The 18,645-nt window shown below is 34.4% G+C and overlaps 1 protein-coding gene across 1 annotated transcript; it reads left to right on the top strand.

Moving 5' to 3' along the window:
* The first annotated feature begins 1,500 nt into the window (after positions 1 to 1,500).
* Positions 1,501 to 17,931, top strand: LOC112058601 (interaptin-like). Its single transcript, XM_052891185.1, has 16 exons — positions 1,501 to 1,838; positions 2,205 to 2,780; positions 3,708 to 3,829; positions 5,665 to 5,750; positions 6,535 to 6,654; positions 7,027 to 7,878; positions 7,951 to 8,140; positions 8,221 to 9,590; positions 9,674 to 9,802; positions 9,876 to 10,077; positions 10,148 to 12,726; positions 13,201 to 13,461; positions 13,875 to 14,022; positions 14,698 to 14,830; positions 15,273 to 15,393; positions 16,576 to 17,931. The coding sequence occupies exons 1-16, from the start codon at positions 1,501 to 1,503 to the stop codon at positions 16,696 to 16,698; spliced, it is 7,350 nt and encodes a 2,449-aa protein (XP_052747145.1). The 3' UTR covers positions 16,699 to 17,931.
* The last annotated feature ends 714 nt before the right edge of the window (positions 17,932 to 18,645 follow it).

The following is an 18,645-nucleotide window of genomic DNA, read 5'->3' as shown; positions in this document are numbered from 1 at the left end:
CAGTATTTACTACGCAATACAGGCCGCAGCCGCGACAATAATTGATACTTCGAATAGTAATGAAAGTAAAAAAGAGTGTAATAAATCTAGTGTTAGCACAAAGCCTAGGCTACCTAAGTTAGAAATATATCATTTTGATAGTTCATTGGAGTGTTGGCCTACGTTTCGTGACACTTTCGATTCTTTGATAAATAATAATCCAGAATTGTATGATATTGAAAAGTTTTATTATTTGCTTTCATCGGTGAGTGGTCCAGCGTTAACCATAGTCAAATCTTTACCGGTATGCGCTGAGAATTATTCTCTAGTGTGGAATGCATTGTACAAGCGGTATGATAATAAACGGGCGCTAGCAACTAATTATTTGGATAAATTATTTACCTTCAAGCAGTTGCAAAGTGAATCGTCAACCGGTTTGAATAATTTCTTACAAACTTTTCAAGAAAATATCAAGGCACTTAAATTATTAAAAATTGCAGATTTATCGGAGTTCATACTATTTTTCATAGCAATAAGGACCCTGGACGCAACTACTAGGCGGGGATATGAACAGTCAATACAACCAAATTTCATTCCCACAGTTAGTGACTTACTTGCATTCGTTGAAAATCAAGTACGTATACTTGAAATGTCAGAGATGAAAGTTTCGTCAAAATCGGCTTATCCGACTAAACAGGTTCAAGTCAAGAACAGTCAAGTACCTACTTCTTCGAAGCAAAATTATTTGAATAAATCAAAAACTACTTTATCGTCAGTTGTGTCACCTGGTGATCCTAAAGGCGAGTTCACACAGTCAAAAATATGAATAGGTCATTTCATTCAAATATTAAAAATCCTAAGGGTGCGTTCACACAGTATAATCCTAAGGAATGTTTATATTGCAAAAAATCGCATTCTATTTATCGGTGTCCTGAATATATCGCACTATCATCGGTTCAACGATTAGATGCAATTAGAAAACTAAGCTTATGCGAAAATTGTTTACGTTCGCATGATTCTGCTGACTGTACCAGTCAAGTCCGGTGCAGCTGCAGTAAAAACCATCATTTTTCTTTACATGGGGCATTTGATTCAAATATTGACATATCAAATAATGCGGTTGCGCTTACGTGTTCGGCTTCTTTAACTGTAATTCTCGGGACTGCCATAGTACATGTTGCGGATCGGTGGGGAAAGTTCCACTCCGTGCGTTGTATTATTGACAGCGGGGCGATGACGGGCTACATCACGCAAGACTTAGCATTGCGATTAGGCTTGGCCCGCCGTAAGTGTCATTTTCAATCGTTAGGGTTAGGTGGCAATACGGTGCAAGATTTCGGGCTAACCACATGCAAAGTCAAACCCATAAATCGAGATAGTCCTCTGATGTCGACTGATGCAGTGATAGTTTCAAAAATTATAGGTGCTTTGCCCACCATACCGTTGCCTGATAAGGTGATAAATAAATTTAAAAACTTATGTCTAGCCGATCCTTGGTTTTATAAACCGGGACCTATCGACATGTTAATAGCCGGTGATTTATTCCCGTATATTTACGATGGCAGGCGGATATTACCAGAAACGAGTGGTATGCCTGTAGCTTTGAATTCGATCTTCGGGTACGTTATAGCGGGTCCAACTGAGTTATCTCAGGATTCAAACCAGTTGGTACCAACTTGCGTTCAACCTGATAGTCAGCAAAGCACCATCAACTTTTGTGGTATTTCAACACATATAGATCACATAATGAGCTCCTTTTGGAACTTGGAAAATATTCCATCTGAGGTTCCTCGAAACCCAGATGATATTTTGGCGGAACAGTTGTTCGCTCAAGAACATAGCCGTGACAGCAGCGGCAGGTATATTGTTAAGTATCCCATGAGACCGGGTTCTGAGCTTGGTGATTCGCGTAAAATTGCTATTCGACGTCTTACTAATTTAGAATCGAAGCTTGAACGTGAAAATAAACTCAAAGTAGAATATCACAAGTTCATGAATGAGTACGAGTCACTCGGGCATATGACTTGTTTAGGGTCTATAGAAAGTGTGGATTCGAAATATATCATCCCACATTTCTGTATAGTGAAGCCTTCGAGCACTACTACATCTCACCGCGTGGTCTTCGATGCTTCCATGCGTACGTCGAATGGACACTCACTCAATTCGATCGTACTACCTGGGCCCAAATTTCAAGCTAATCTTAACCAGCTAATAATTAATTTTAGACTTAAAAAAGTTTCTCTGTCTGCTGATATCTGTAAAATGTACAGACAAATAGATATCGAGCGGAGTCAACGTCCATATCAACATATAGTATGGCGTTATTCTCAAGATCAACCAGTTCAAGTTTATGAGCTCAACACTGTCACTTATGGTGTTGCCAGTAGCCCTTATCTCGCTATAAAAGTATTGCATACTTTAGCTGATGATGAAGCTGAGACTTACCCACAAGCAGCCAATGTACTCAAAACAGCATTCTTCATGGACGACTTTCTGTGGTCGGTAGATTCCGATGAAGAAGCGATTAATTTGCTTGATGAGCTCATTGCTCTGTTAAGACGTGGTGGCTTTCTATTACGAAAGTGGTCTAGCAACTCGTTGTCAGTTCTCAAGCACCTGCCAGATAACCATCGAGAAACACCACTAGAGTTTGATGACGAAACCAGTTTTTCCATCAAAGTATTAGGTCTGCAGTGGTCACCAGCTTCTGATTCATTCTCCTTTTCGACTGCACCATCCAACCCAGTGGTGACTAAGAGGACAATATTGTCACAGATTGGACGTCAATTCGACCCGCTCGGGTTCGTAGCTCCCTGTGTATTTTATGCCAAGTGCTTGATGCAGCAACTTTGGTCCCAAAACTTGACATGGGATGAAAAGTTGCCGACTGCGCTCGAAGCTCAATGGCGAGCCTATGTCAACGAGCTCCATTTACTATCGAATATTAAGCACGATCGGCATGCGGTTGGCAAAAACTACACGGCGTGTCAAATAGTCGGTTTCTGTGATGCATCTACAAAAGGCTATGCTGCCGTAGTATATTTGCGTACTGAAGGCGCTACTAATAAGGTCAGCCTACTTATGGCAAAATCCAAGGTCGCACCATTAAAGACAGTTTCTATTCCACGTCTAGAGCTCATGGCTGCTCACTTATTGTCAAAGTTGGTCAAATATATAAATGATATTGTCTCAAACAGACTTCAAGTTTCAGAATTACTTTTATTTACGGACTCGTCCGTGGTTTTAAATTGGCTCAACACGCCTAGTCACATACTCAAAATGTTCGTGGCGACTCGTGTTGCTAAAATCACAGATGTAGTCCCTAGTTCCTGTTGGAACCATGTGTCAGGCGCTTGTAATCCAGCTGACGTTTGTTCTCGTGGTGCTTTGCCTTCAGCACTACTCGAGATGACAGAATGGCTAAACGGACCTCATTGGCTTTATGATGACAGGTCGACCTGGCCTATAAAGTCAATTGAAGAGTTTCGCGATGACAATCCGCCTGAACTAAAACCGGTAGTCTCTGTGCTAGTTTCAAATACTACAGAGTCACCAGAGTTTAATTTAATATATCAATTAACAGAAAGAATTTCAAGTTTTGCCAAATTAATTAATATTGTGGCGCGGTGTTATTTGTTCATAAATAACCTTAAGTATCGGAAACAACCTGATAAGAGGAAGAGTCTTTCAATTATAGAAACGCGAAAGGCTCATGAGATTCTAATCAGGAGTGTCCAAGCTCAACATTTTGCAGCTGACATAGCTGCTGTGTCCAAGGCTGAGAAATGCAGTGTCTTCCTGCAAAAACTGAATCCTTTTATAGATTCAGACAAACTCCTCAGGGTGGGGGGTAGGTTATCCCAGTCAACCTTACCCTTCAATAAAAAACATCCCTTGCTTCTTCCTAAGAAGTGTAATTTTACAAATTCATTAATTGATTATTATCATAAATTGCATTTGCATGTCGGTCCACGTACACTTCAAAGTATTCTTTGTCAAAAGTACTGGATCATATCAGCTCGCAGAGTTATAAGATCACGTACGACTAAATGCATAGCATGCTTTCGAGTCACACCAACTATTAGGCAACCTATGATGGGTGAATTACCTAAATTTCGCACAGAGAACATTCATGCCTTTCATACAATAGGCACTGATGTAGGGGGTCCGTTTTACATTAAAGAGTCGACACGAAAGAACGCGCGTATTTCTAAGGCATATCTGTGTCTGTTTGTTTGTTGTGCCACTCGAGCGGTGCATTTAGAAGTAATATCATCTTTAACTACCGAATGTTTCCTGGCGTGCCTAGATCGTTTCACGGGAAAAAGAGGAATTTGTAGGACTTTGATCTCAGACAATGCTACCAATTTTTCATCAGCAAATAGACATCTAACTGAAGTATCAACATTCTTAAAATCCAATCATAAAGAATTGTCAAATGAATTCATTTCACGTAGCATTGAATGGAAAAATAACCCTCCTACAGGGAGTCATTTCGGTGGCATATATGAATCTGCTATTAAAATGGCTAAACTACATTTAAAACGTACAGTTGGAACTCGAGGTTTGACGTTTGAAGAGCTTACTACTGTATTTTCTCGCGTTGAAGCAGTTCTAAATTCTAGACCCTTATGCGCCTTGTCTAGCGATCCAAACGAATTTCAAGTTTTAACGCCTGCACATTTTTTGATCGGTCGTGAGTTACTTTCCGTACCGGAATATGATATTACAGAAGTTTCAAATAATCACTTAAACCGGTGGCAGATAGTTCAACAAATATCACAACAGTTCTGGAAAAAATGGAGGCAGGATTATTTACATATGCTTCAACAGCGTCAAAAATGGTTTACAAAATCTCCAAATATTAAAGTCGGTGATCTTGTTTTGTTAAATTCTGATAATGTGGCACCGCTGCAATGGAGTTTGGCTCGAGTCACAAAACTACATACTGGACCTGACGACATAGTCCGCGTTGTCAGTGTTCGAACAAAAAATTCTGAGTTTACTCGACCCGTAGTTAAGCTTAGTCCTCTACCTTTAGAGCAGGACTCTGCTTAGTATCAAGCATCAACTATTATAATTTAAATTTCATTTCAAATAAAAACAATTTACTTTTAAGCATTATTCAACTTAGTTTATTCAATGTATTTATCTATTTTATCACATATATTATATAATACAGTCCACTACTCTACAATTAATTCAAGTCAAATCTGTTACACAGTTCATACTAATACATAACTTACATATTGGTATCGCAACTGGTGAAATCCTGTCGGATTTCGGTGGGGGGAATGTCGGATATTTGAAACCTCCCGCGCAAACCGCCGCCGCCAAAAGCCGACCGTGGCGCTAACGTCATGAAAAAAGAAGATGGCCGCGACACGAAAAAATTAGCCGCGCCGCGCATTGAAAAAGTAAAAGTTTTTGAGTGATTACTGGTGGAATTTAAATTAACTTTCGCGAAACTAATTGAACAATCATCCCGGTGTTTTGCACGACGTGGATGTCCGCTGCATCCAGATTCCGGATTGAAAACGAGCGAAGCCGGGGCGCACGAAGCGGGGGCGTTTGAGGTACAATTCTTTTAATTAATAAATCAAAACCATACACTTTTAATCGCACCGATTTAGTGCACAGTGTAGATTGGTGATTTATGTAAGGACATAATATTTACATTTATAGCTGCTCATGATGTTCACGTGGATGAAATGCAGGAAACAATTATCAACAAAGATGCCAAGCTGAGCGCAATGCAGAACACTATAGCTGTAAGCTTGACATTTATTATAACTTTTATATGTATTTAACAAGGCATAATCAATTTTCAGTCAAAATTTCAGCCAAATCGGTTCAGTAGTTGCACGTTGAATAACAAAAATAAATGAATAACACTTTTAAACAAACATTTGCCTATAAATAATTGCCATTGGAGTTATAGAAAACGGGATGATCGTAATAAGGGATCAATTTTATACTTAATTTTATTAAAAGGGGATCCTGATAAACTTATGAGTTCACGGGGATCCCCTGGGGGATTACTTCGTGTTTTTTTTGTGACATTTGAATTAACTTACGAGGTAAACACGAAATTAAAATGAGATTTTCGAGACATCTTTTAGAACACCATAACAAAGGTGTTCCAAAAGTTTAGCTTTCATATCGATGACGTATTTATTAATTTACTATTTGACTGTCCTAGAAGAGTGGCCTCACTTATAAGTAGTATGTAGCAGTTTCTGAAAGAACCAGGGGAAAGAACTGTCTATAAAACCTAAAAGTTTATGATTTAATCGGCTTTAGTTAATGCATCACTGTGTTGGCACCGCATTCAAAGTGATCAGAAGGTAGCACATACGATGTTATTTTCCGCTTTTTAGTTTATTTTTGTGATTTTGATGTTGGTTCAATTTTTTTGTTAAAAATATTTTATGTACACTTTGCAGTCATATTAAGAACGGACTCGTTTAGTAGTAATTTTTTAAATCTAGTAGAACGTTAATGAACAATTTAGGACTCTTGAAAAAAGTGTCAACTAGCCTATTGTTTTAACAGGTGATGGAGCATGACGTATGCGAGCCGTATTGTGTTTATGCCCACATATATACGGCGTTGGAAAAAATATTTGGGACTTTATGTCAGAACGGGAAGTACAAACAATATTTAGATTTATTGGTAAGTATTTTTTTAAGATATTGTAAAAAGATCTATATATCTTTACCAACCACGTTAACATTAGCGTATAGATATTAAAGTTGCGCCACTAACATAAGAAACAATACTCACAGATGTTATAACATCGCAATGCATTTTATTTGTAGTAGGCTTTTTTTACAATCATTTTTGAAACGTCACTTTTGTCAGTTTTTCGTGACTACACCGTTTCGGAAGGTAGGATTTATTGGGAAAAGATAAGCTCACTATCGCTCTTTAAAAAAAAACATACATTCAGCACTAAGCGAGTCTACTAGTCATCAAATGATGCTGGAGAAGTGCTCTTAATTTAAATGTCTTATAATTGTTTTGACTAATTATTACATTTCACAGACTGCTGGAAAAGACACCAGAAATATTGATATAAAAGGAAAAATACTATTTAAAATGAAAGTGTTAGAAAAGTTTAGTCTTGCCTTAATAGCTCCTTGCTCACAAGATTTCAGTCGCGCTTCAAAGGATTGTCCGTGTTACCGCGCTGAAGTCGTTACTACGTTTGCATTGACATCCGCAGAAAGCCAATTACCAAGTTTAGATAGTAAAAGAGCCCAACTTGTTGCTGATATTATGGAAAATCAGGAAATGAAGGAAATCCTCAGTAAAACTAGTTCTAGCGATAAAACAGAAGAAGACCAATTTAATGAATGTACAGGAATCGATAATTGCTGTATAGGTGTTGAAAATCTGAATCGCTTGAAGAATTTGCAAACCAACTACAGTGAACTATTAACGTGCTATGATAATTTAAAATATGAACGAGATTGCTTGTATTTGCGATGTCAAAAAATTGCTGATTTGGAACATGAATGTCAATGCCTAAAAAACAATTTAAATGAATATAATGAATTATGGAAAGAAAAAGAGTATTATAAAAAGCGGTCAGAAGATCTCGATACACTAAAAGAAAATTTTTATATTTTAACAGAAGAAACAAGGAATGTCGAAACAAAACTAAAAGCTGAACAAGAAATAAATAAAATGAAAACTGAAACTGTTGATCAGCTGAGAGGTGAAAATATTAAACTTGAGAATAAAATAGGAGATATTTCTGTATTATTTGAAAAACAAAAAAATGTTTTAATTTGTAAATTAAAAGAATGTGAATGCAAAATGATGTGCCAAGATCAACAAATAAAAAGTTTGTCTAACCAAATCGATACACTATTAGAACAAGATAAGCACAATGTAAGAAATCATCGATTATACTTGTATATTGCTCAGGTTGTAGTTTTTTATTTAATATTTTTATTGCAATAGATACCATCCAACGAAGTTACATCACGTTCAGTTCAATTAATAGACGAAATTGAATCACAAAAGGAACAAATTAAAAACCTTAAGGATGATCTGTATTGTAGCGAAGAAGAAAAACAGTATCTTCAAGAGGAGTTTGAAAAGAAACTTGAACTTATAAATGATCTTAAGTTAGATGTTGAAGATTGGAAAAGTAAATATTATTATTTCTTTGTCTTAACAAATTCTAATTTTTTCGCGATATAATTATTTTCATTTGAAATTTCAATTCAGGTAGATATGAGGAGGCTATGAAAAGTTATAATTACTTAGAAATGCAACTAGATGAACTACAGTGTAAACATTCATTAATTAATCAAGAGTTAGAGAATAAAACAAGCGCAATAACTAATTTAAATAATATGATATGTAATAAGTCTCAAGAAATAAATAGTTTGATGGAGGAAGTGGACAGTAAAAAGGATCAAAATAAAACTTTAGTTGAAGAACTAAAAAATAGTCGTGACATATTTGAACATAACATTGGTCTGCTTATAAACGAGAAAAGAGAAGCAATGAATTCAATAATCATGGCAAAACAAGAAAGTGTCAAATTACTTAAGCATTTAAATAATGATGACCTAATGAATATATTTAATCATAGTAAAAATAATGAATTTGAAATGGATGAAAACATCGATAATGATATTTTAGTAAAGGAAATTGAATTACTGCATGAAACAAATCTTGAAACTATTAATATTTTGCAGAATGAAAATGTGCAATTAAAAAAATCCTTTGATTTAGCTAAAAAAGAAAGTCTAATTCTAGATCAAAAGTTATTAAATCATGAGAATTTGCTTCAAAAGTATGAAAACATAAAAAAATCCCATGAAAATCTTTTAAACGAAAAGGAATCACTTCAACTTGAATTAAAACACAGTAAAAATAAGCTTGAAAATTTGTTCCACGAATATCAATTAACAAAAACGAAGAGTGACAGTTTATTAGATGAATCTGAAGATATCAAAGAAGAGTATACTAGATTAAATAAAAAATATCAGAAAGTACTGAATGAGAGGAATTTATTACAAAAATCAATGTTTGATAAGGATGCAGAATTAAAAATTTTAATTAATACAATGCATTCACTGAAATTAGAAAATGAATTATTTCTTTCCAAAATTCAGGAAATTTCTGAATTGCAAAACACTTTAATTGATCTTAAACATAAATTTGACGAATTATTATACCAAAAAAATACATTACAGAGTAATTTCGATATTAAAAGTGAAGAGATAAATAAGTTATATGCCAATCTTACGACCCAAACAGAAGAAAATCAACGCTTGCAATCCCAAATTAAAATGCAGGAAACCCAAAAAATTTCAATCAATGATAGTGTTTCTAACTTGAGAAATGAAAATTACAATATGCAATTAAACTTAGACACTTTGAAAAATGAAAGCAGTAAGTTACAAGGCATGGTACAACATTATAAAAACATAGAGAATAAATATCAAGAACTACAACTATCACATAAACAAATTGAATCAGATAATGAACATCTGCAAAAAGATTTAGACGAGTTAAAAAAAATTCAACAGCAAAATGCTGAATATTCGAAAAGCTTAGAGAAAGCGTTAGTTCAATTTCGTGATGAGGTACCTAAAATTAAATTGTTATTCTTATAAATTATTAATTACACTACATATTTCAAAATTTGATAGCGATTTCTTGTTTTTAGAATACATCTAAAAGATGTTCATTGAATGAACTTTATGCGGATTTGAAAAATGAAGTTGATAAGCTAAGAGAAGAAAAACTTAAAAGTCTTACGGAAGTCAAAAGCCTAATGGATAAAATAGATGAATCGGTATTAATTTAAAAAAATACTTCTTTTTACTCTAATGTTATATTATAATAACTCTTTATTTAATCATTTTCAGGAATGTGTCATAAATAATCTCAACGATGATATTTTTGCACGTGATAAAAAAATATCAACCCTAGAAAATCATATCAATGAATTACAAGTAGAAATAACAGCTCTGCAAAACGATTTGAAAGAAGTTGTTGAATCTGGCGAACAATTAAAAGACCTTAGTTATGAAAAACTTAACCAAACAGTAAAAAAAATCGAAGCACATCGTAAGTCTTTCACTTGTTGCTACAAGCCTTCAGCTCAGGCTAAAATTTATTTAGTTCTATTTTTTTGCAGAATCTAAAGCAACACATAATATGAGAGTAGAGCTTGCCAAATTACAGAACGAGAAAGATAATCTTGAAAATGAACTTTCATCTACCAAATTAACAACTGAAGAATCAGAAAATGAGACAAAAAATAACAGGGTTTTGATCAATCAACTTAAAAATGAAAGAGAATCAATTATTTCTCATATAAAGCAATTAGAAATAAAAAGCATAGGCAGAAGTACTATTTCGCCAAGTAAATGTTCAACTGATAAAGTGATAAAGTCATTAGATCGGATAGGGAAATATATCAATGATAAAAATAACTCTTTACAGCAAACATTAATAAATGTACAGACCTCATATCAGTTACTTAAATCTAAAGCAGAAGAAGCTAAAACCATAGCTGAAAAAGAGCAGCAAAAAATTATGCTTGAATCAGGACAAACACAAAAACAAAGAGAAATTCTAGAGAAACAACTTGCTGATTTAACAGCTAAAATTAACACGGATAAATTGAAGTACGAAAATGTTATAAAAGATTTAGAAGGAGAAATGTTAAATCAAAAGTTAATTTTTGACAAAATTAAGCAATCGAAAGAAGATCATATATTAAAACTTACAAGAGAATTTCAAATTCTTAAAGATCAATGCAATAACTACGAAACTGAAATAAATGACTTACAATTGAAAATTGAATATACATCTGAACAAAACTCCAAAAACATAGTTTTAATAGAAAAGGGCAATCAAGCACTAGAAACAAAAGATAAACTGGTTTTAGTTTTACAGAAACAAGTGGATGATTTAAAGAATAAACCAAGTCAGCAAGCTGGAAATCAAACTTATTTATTTTTAGCAACAATCGATAGTATGTGTCAAACCGATAAGGATGATGAAAAAATATCACATATCGAAGCTGTGTTCCAAAGTTTTCAACCTATAGCTACAAATGACGGTGAAATACAAATATCGGATATTTCAACGGAAAAGAAATTACAGAAAAGTCTAAAAATTTCAGATCCTCCAAATAATGAAGTTCAAATACTTACAGCAAATATTGAACCTAAAATTGATTTTGTTAGACACATCTATTTAAAATACAAATTAAAACGATTAGGCCCAGGAAAATTAGAGCAACATTCTATCACCAGCCTGGAAGATACAACGTTTTTATACAATAATGGTCAAAACTCGATTCAAACACGTGAATCTAAAACTTCTAAAAGTTCAAGTGCCAAAGATTTAGAACTTCCATTAAATGTTAATAATAATAGTATTTTAGATATTTATAATTCTGAAATTTCTATAGATTCAACAAAAGTAACGGAGTATTTTAACGATAAAGAAGGTAAAAGTTCGTTGACTTTAGGCAATAATAAAGACTTTCGTGATCCAAATAAAAAAGATTCCAAAAAAAATATTAACGATAACTTGTCTCAATCAACTGAAAATGATTTTTCCGTTATTTATAAAGACAGTGACAGTATTGTTGATGGACAAAAGGTACCCCGCAAATTAAATGGAAGGCAAAGAACAAGTCAAAAAGGATTAAAGTATTTAATACAAGAAAAAGTATCAATTGCAGAAAATAATGAAGAAAGAGATGATGACAGCATCAAACCACAACTGAAAATACATTTACCTATAGTTAAAGGTAACAGTCTTTCTTCCATGACGACTTCTGATTATGATGACAAAAAGTCTGTAGATTCTTTAGTTTTACCTGATTGGGAAGCTCAGTCTGAAACAAATAAAGTTGCAAAACATTTTGATTCAAATTTTATTCCTATACCTGTGTCTAAATATCAAAAAAAGAAGAAAAATACAGAGGAAACACATACACAGCAGTATGTACCACATAATAAAATTCAGTCTAGTAATACGGTTAAACTTGAAAATACGGCAAATAATAAAATTAATTTTCCTCACGATTCCAAACACAAGTTATCTCGTGTAGGAGGTACAATTTTTGATTTACAAAATAATACAACAATTGGCTTGAACAAACCAACTGATAACTTTAGTGTAAAAAGTAACTACGGGTTACAGTACATATTAAACACCATGCAAAATGAACTTAATCCAAATAATACAAGAAACTTGGGCATAATTGATAAATCAGTACATAAAAGTCATAGTATAGAAAGATTTGCTAACATTAGTGAGTCTAGACCATCAAAACAATTTAGCTCATTAAAAATATCATCAATTGAAAATGGAACAACATCAACTTGCAGCCCAGTACTTACAAGCTCCGTTGAGTGCGGCACACTGGTTAAAATGGATGATCAAGAAGATTATGCAATTAAAATTGAACAACTTGTGGAGACTTTAGAAAAGCAGTACAATAAAAAATTAGAGGCCATCAAAGCACAATACGATAACAATGTTCAATTTATAATCAACGAACATAACCAAGGAATAAAAAGCATACAAAATCTTCATGAAGAATCCTTGCACGACTTGAAAAAAGACCTTGAAAATGAAGTGGAAATCTTGAGAACATTGAGTAGTGAAGCTATCAACAAAGCGGAGAAGTTAAAAATTGAAAATGATGGTCTCAAATCGAAATTTAAAAAGTATACCGCAATAAATCTAAACGTGGTATATAATTTTGGAAATATTAGTATTTTTTATAATATAAGTACAGATTTATTTATTGATTTATGCAATAAACAGTAACGCAAAATTATTTATCATATCATTTTATATCATAATTGCTATCTTCTCCATTTCTTTCTTAATTTCACCCGCGCAGCGTCCATTCTAGTGGGATTAAATAGAACCTTATGACAGTCTCGATTAAGGTGGCTATTCGTAAATTGATTACATAAGACTAAACGTATTATCGTTGATTTGCATAAGACTAAACAAGACTATACAATGGTTCTAATTGATGGAATCATATTTTCCCGACAGCAGATATACATCATGCATTATTTTTTTATTGTATAAATTGAGTAGTATAGGTTGGTTACGACTATTTTAATTGTAAAACTTCTTAGAAAACCTGTTCAGAGCATATCATTTAAGTCTCATCAAATTCTTAAAATCATATACAATTAAAATTTTCTTTAGGAACCAATCCAAATTCAGTCTCTTGATTTTACAAAAAAGAAATGCAAGTGCGTGAACAGAGTACTGACTAAGACAGATGTACAAGCTTATAACGTGAAACCGCGTAAGCGAAGTCACGGCCCATGCACCTGTTCTCTGGATGTGAATATTTCGGACACTATACGTAACATATTCAAACACGTTGAGGTTGACCAAAGAAATGTGGCTGAACAGTCTTACTTGAAGTATTTAGCTAAAAAGATATTAGAAGACAAGGTTGAGGTAATTACAAACGACCATCATTATCATCATATATTTTACATGCCTCTGTTGAGCACTGGCCTTCATTCTCATAAAATCACCTGTATAAAAGATCTAGTGACTAAAACAAGAAAGCATGCTTTGATCGCTTGTTTATGTAGAGAGAATTAAAAGAAGACAATCAAAAGGTATTTATAAGGGATGTATAGAAATGTTGCAAGGGGAAGGCCAAGTCGTGCAATGGAAATAATCCAGGACATTCTCAAGGTCAGATCAATAGTACCCTAAACCTACAAACTTGTATGTAAGGATTGATTAGAATGGAAGAATCAAGATTAATATACCAGGAACGTAGCAAGTGATGTCCGCCTGCTCTGCATAAATGAGGCCTGAAGATATTTATGTTTTAGTCAAAGATTAATTTTATGTTGTAGATGCTGAATGCAGAAGAACTGTCGTTCTTACATTTCAAAGTATGCCGGACGTGGAAATCAAAGTTATGTGTAGAAGAGGCAAATCAACTGAAATTTGACTCATTGGGAACTGAACTGATTATCAAACAGAGACAGACCCAGAAGCAGTGTATGAAATTAATTAATTTAGTTAAAACTATAAAAAGCAATACAGTAGGCCTCCCTCTCTCCGCGTCGTGTCACACATTCACGACTGTTTCTGATGTCACGCCATCGGCTCGGCTTTTCGCGACGTGTAGAGCTTCGTGTACTTTTGTATCGAGAGTGGATTTGTTTTAATTTGACCAACGCATCGGACTACGTCCTCGAGGTCTCTTCCCTTCCACTTTGCCAGTTATAATCAGTTATAAGCCATCAATGACATAGCTAGTGAAAACAAAGCGATATTTCCTGTTCCGCTGCTGTTGGTCGACCTAGCATGCTATCAACGGCATATCTCGTGAATAGAAATAGAAAAATGTCGACAAATGGCGGTGGAATGTTTCAGTCTCATCTATTTCGTCCCAACGCAACGCAATGATAGGAATATTTACGGTTATGCCGCTATTGGTTGATATTTGTTTTGGCGCGCATCTTAGGCCTATTGATTTAGAAAACAAATGGCTGTTTTTGAAGTAATGAATGACTATTAACCGGTTACTATACTCTATCTAAAACAACGATGTTACTTGCAATTTAACAAGATAGTATTTTATGAGCCTAGCTCTCTCACAAAGAGTGCTAGTACTGTCTAAATACTCTCATTTCTTGTAATCTGTCTTTTTGAAGTGTTTTTATGTTTTAGTGGCAGAATTAGATCGTAAGGTAGAAGAAGAACTGCATCGGCTGCAAGAAGTGCGCGAAGCTGTTTGCTACTCACAGAAGGAATACCGAGAAAGCAACTCTCCCGCGCTTGTTAATGCTGCTGAAAAAGATATGTATGAAAAACTCTTTAATTTCGACGAAATTACCTTGATAATTTGTTGTCTGAAAAAAAATCACTGCCATCCATAAAATCCAATGACATTCGTAAATGCCAATCATAAAATTTTAATTTAATTAACAGGCAATATGGTGGTTAACTTTCATTGTATTCCATCATTCATTTGTTCTGTGAAAGTGATCGAAACTATAAAAAAAAATTAAGGTTCTTGTTTGTATTTTTGTGATAAATTAACTGTATAAATTAACTGTATTGCACGGCAGCAAATTTATTTACTTCTCGTGCCCTCGAATAAACTTTGAAATTAAACTCCTCGCTTGGCTCGTGGTTCAATCTCAGAATCCCTCACTTGCTTAGCATTCAATACGCGCACTCGTCATAAAAATCAATTTTACAGCTTAGCACTACAAATTACTGTTTTTTTTTCATATGAATAGTAAATGTGCCTGCAATATTACTGTTGGTGGTAGACAATTTACTGGAGACCACACTTCTACACCGTATGGCACCCTCACCACATGCTGGAAGCGGAAACGTGGAAAACTGGAATCTAATAGAGTAAGAATCTATGTAAATACTTCCTTTAATAATGCCTTCCGGACGCTTCAGTCTAAAAGTTGTACAACTTGTCATTATTATCAGCCTTTTTTAACTGACGATTACAAGGCCAGCCCTTCCTCCTTATAGGACTATGATAATAGGAGGACGTTGGGAATCGAACCCAGGAACTCGTCCCCCGAACTACATGGGCTAACCATTGGACTACCAAGGTAGTTATTTTAATTAATGTTTCAATGGCTTATACTCGTATTAAACGTCAAACTCTGGCCTCTAGAGCTTAGTACATCGCCCCAAAGCTCCTGTCTATCGGTATTTTACAAGCTATATTTCAGGATGTGTGCGCAGGAACTCTTTGTTCTCGTTCCGCCTTTACCATTTTATCATAAAATAGCTAGACATCGTAGCGATATGCACCAATATATTATGTAGTAGATGTCACTTAGACACATTATAAGTGATTTAGTTCGTCATTTCTAAAACGCTATTCAAAGGTATAGAATCCCCTGCCAGCTTATGTTTACCCTACCACCTACAATATGGGTATCTTCAAATCAAGATTTACTAGGCATTTTCTAGGTAAACGCATTCGACCATAGACGGCATCATCGCTTACCATCAGACGTGATTGCGGTCAAATGCTTGCTTATAATATTTAAAAAAAACGTCTCTATTTTGCAAGTATTCGATATCCCTTGGACACGTACTAAGTGCTTTGGCTCGTCATTCCCTAAACGCACTGCAAAGCTGTATAAAATGCCCTGCCAGCTTATGTTTTCCCTACCACCTACAATATGGTTATCATCTAGTCAAAATTGAATAGGCATTGTCTAGGTAAGCGGGTTCCACCATCATTGCTTACCATCAGGCATGATTGCGATCAAGCGCTTGGTTATATTGTCTATTTATTTTTGGTAAGTTTTAGATATCCCTTGGACAGGTACTAAGGCTTTGGTTCCTCATTCCCTAAACGCACTGCAAAACTGTGTGAAATGCTCTGCCAGCTTATGTTTTTGCTACCATCTACAATATGGGTATCTTAAGATCAAGATTTAATGGACATCTTCTAGGTAAATGTATTCCACCATAGACGGCATCGTTGCGTACCATCAGGCATGACTGCAATCAAACGATTGCTTATAGGTATGTATTATTACAAAAAATTGTATTTATTTATTACAGGCAACATTAACGAAATTCGATGGATCTGATGGGCGGAGGGATAAGGGGCTGGTCAGTGATGAGCCCCCAACTCGTCTCAGACGCTCTCAGGAGCGCCATCACAATCGAATATACAAGAAGTGATACTATTTTATGAACACGAATAAGTATACTTTAAAAAACATTTTCGTTTAAACTATAAAAAAAAACACGCAAAATGCTGAGTGTAACCTTATCAAAGAATGAATAACACATACTGTGGGATATGATAATGTAACCGTGTACACGATAGCGAGGCTCGTGAAGTTTAAAAATGACTATCCCAGTTTTATCTTCACATAATAGGCTAGTTGACACTTTTTAATGGTCTTAATCTCGTCATACTAGATTATTCTCATTCTACTAGATTGAAAAACTTTTCTGAATTTTAAATTTTAAATATTTATTTGTCAATACGAGCCAAAACGCTGTCGGCATGATGGTTTATATTTCAACTGTTTTGTGACGTCACAAATGTCACAATGGACGACAGAATTTTTGAAGTTGGAAAAAAGGTTCATAAGAAATCCTTAACATTTATTAATTGATATCGATATATTTCGGACCCTTATTCCATCTACTATACGAAATTAATATTGTTTATAATAAAGATATGAGTAAATGTTTTGTTTATATTAAAGAATTTGTAACAGCTAACAGTTATAATGTAAGAATACTTACTCGCACCTGATAATGAAGTCTATGATCATAATCACCAATATTGGAAATTTATATGTATTTTCTTAATAATTTCTTCTTTCTCTAGTAAAGGAATACAGCTTGGAACTTTACTTTACCTATACATTAATATATTATGTTGAATATTGTCATCAGTTTTTAGAAAAGAGCTTACACGTAACGTCAAAACGGTCATAATATCGTAACGCGGTTATAAATCCGATACATATAATAAGGCTTTGTATATAAATATTTTGTTCAAGAATATGATATTGTTAGTGTCCGTGTGTTGATAATTTAAGCGCCAGTTTTTCGAATATTTTACATAATTTTACATGTTTTGACGTTAAAATTATTTATTTATTATATATTATATTTTGAAATTATTTATTTACGTATTTATAATATATAAATTATATGACAAAATTGTTGTAATAAAAAGTCTTTAATAACAACTTTTTTCATTTATTTTAAGTTAGTGTGACTTATGGCAACAATGTTCTTAAGCCGGCCATACACGGACAACTAGAGCAGTTAGCCAGTGATCAACATACGAGTAGCTACATGGACCGTTGTTGCAGTCAGTCTTGCAACTTGAAACTGCCATTGATAACTGATCGAAGCAGTTCGTGACTGTACATATTATTTTTTACAAGTAAGCCCTTGACTACAATCTCATCTGATGGTAAATTATGATGCAATCTAATATGGAAGCGGGCTAACTTGTAGGAGTAGGATAAAAACCTTTAGGTTTCTAAACGACATCGTACCGGAAAGCTAAATCGCTTGGCAGTACGGGTGGTAACTAGCCTCGGCCGAAGCCTCCCACCAGCCAGACCTGGACCAAATTAAGAAAACCTCAACCAGCCCAGCCGGTATTCTAACCCAGGACCTCGTAACAGTCCTGTGAAGCTATGCTGCTTCAATCTGTTCGTGTATACTATTATTTACTACTAGCGTACGCCCGCGACTTCGTCCGCGTGGAAATCAATGTAAACTTCCTATTTCACCACTTTAGCGGTAAAATTTAAAAAAAAATTATGATTTATGAACAAATTTTTAAAACTTTAACTCTAAAAATGAAGGACTTTCTATACAAACTTTTAACCCCTATTTCACCCACTTTTCATTTTATTTTTGCAATGATAAGTATCCTATAACCTTTTTCGTATTATGGTCTTAAACCGTGCCAAGTTTCATTTGAATTCATTCAGTAGTTTCAGCGTGATGCCCGAATAACAAAAAAACACGGACAGAGAGACTAAAAATTGAAAAAAAAAATATTTTTTGCTTCAGTATCGATTATATAATGCCTCCCAGCTTTCAATTTTCAAAATATCTTCAATGTACAGAATGTACAAAATGTACAGAATT

Source organism: Bicyclus anynana, chromosome 3 (genome assembly GCF_947172395.1).
Source record: "Bicyclus anynana chromosome 3, ilBicAnyn1.1, whole genome shotgun sequence".
Classification (NCBI taxonomy): domain Eukaryota; kingdom Metazoa; phylum Arthropoda; class Insecta; order Lepidoptera; family Nymphalidae; genus Bicyclus; species Bicyclus anynana.
The sequence above is the reverse complement of the archived record's forward strand: the minus strand, read 5'-3'. Positions and strand labels throughout refer to the sequence as shown.

What these genes read in the sequence shown, in the direction of transcription:
- LOC112058601 (XM_052891185.1), top strand. Translation starts at nt 1,501, where the DNA reads ATGTTAATAGCCGGTGATTTATTCCCGTATATTTACGATGGCAGGCGG. An exon ending in CCGCAATAAATCTAAACGTG is followed by an intron (nt 12,727 to 13,200) that starts GTATATAATTTT and finishes AATTTTCTTTAG; the next exon opens with GAACCAATCCAAATTCAGTC. An exon ending in AATGCTGCTGAAAAAGATAT is followed by an intron (nt 14,831 to 15,272) that starts GTATGAAAAACT and finishes TCATATGAATAG; the next exon opens with TAAATGTGCCTGCAATATTA.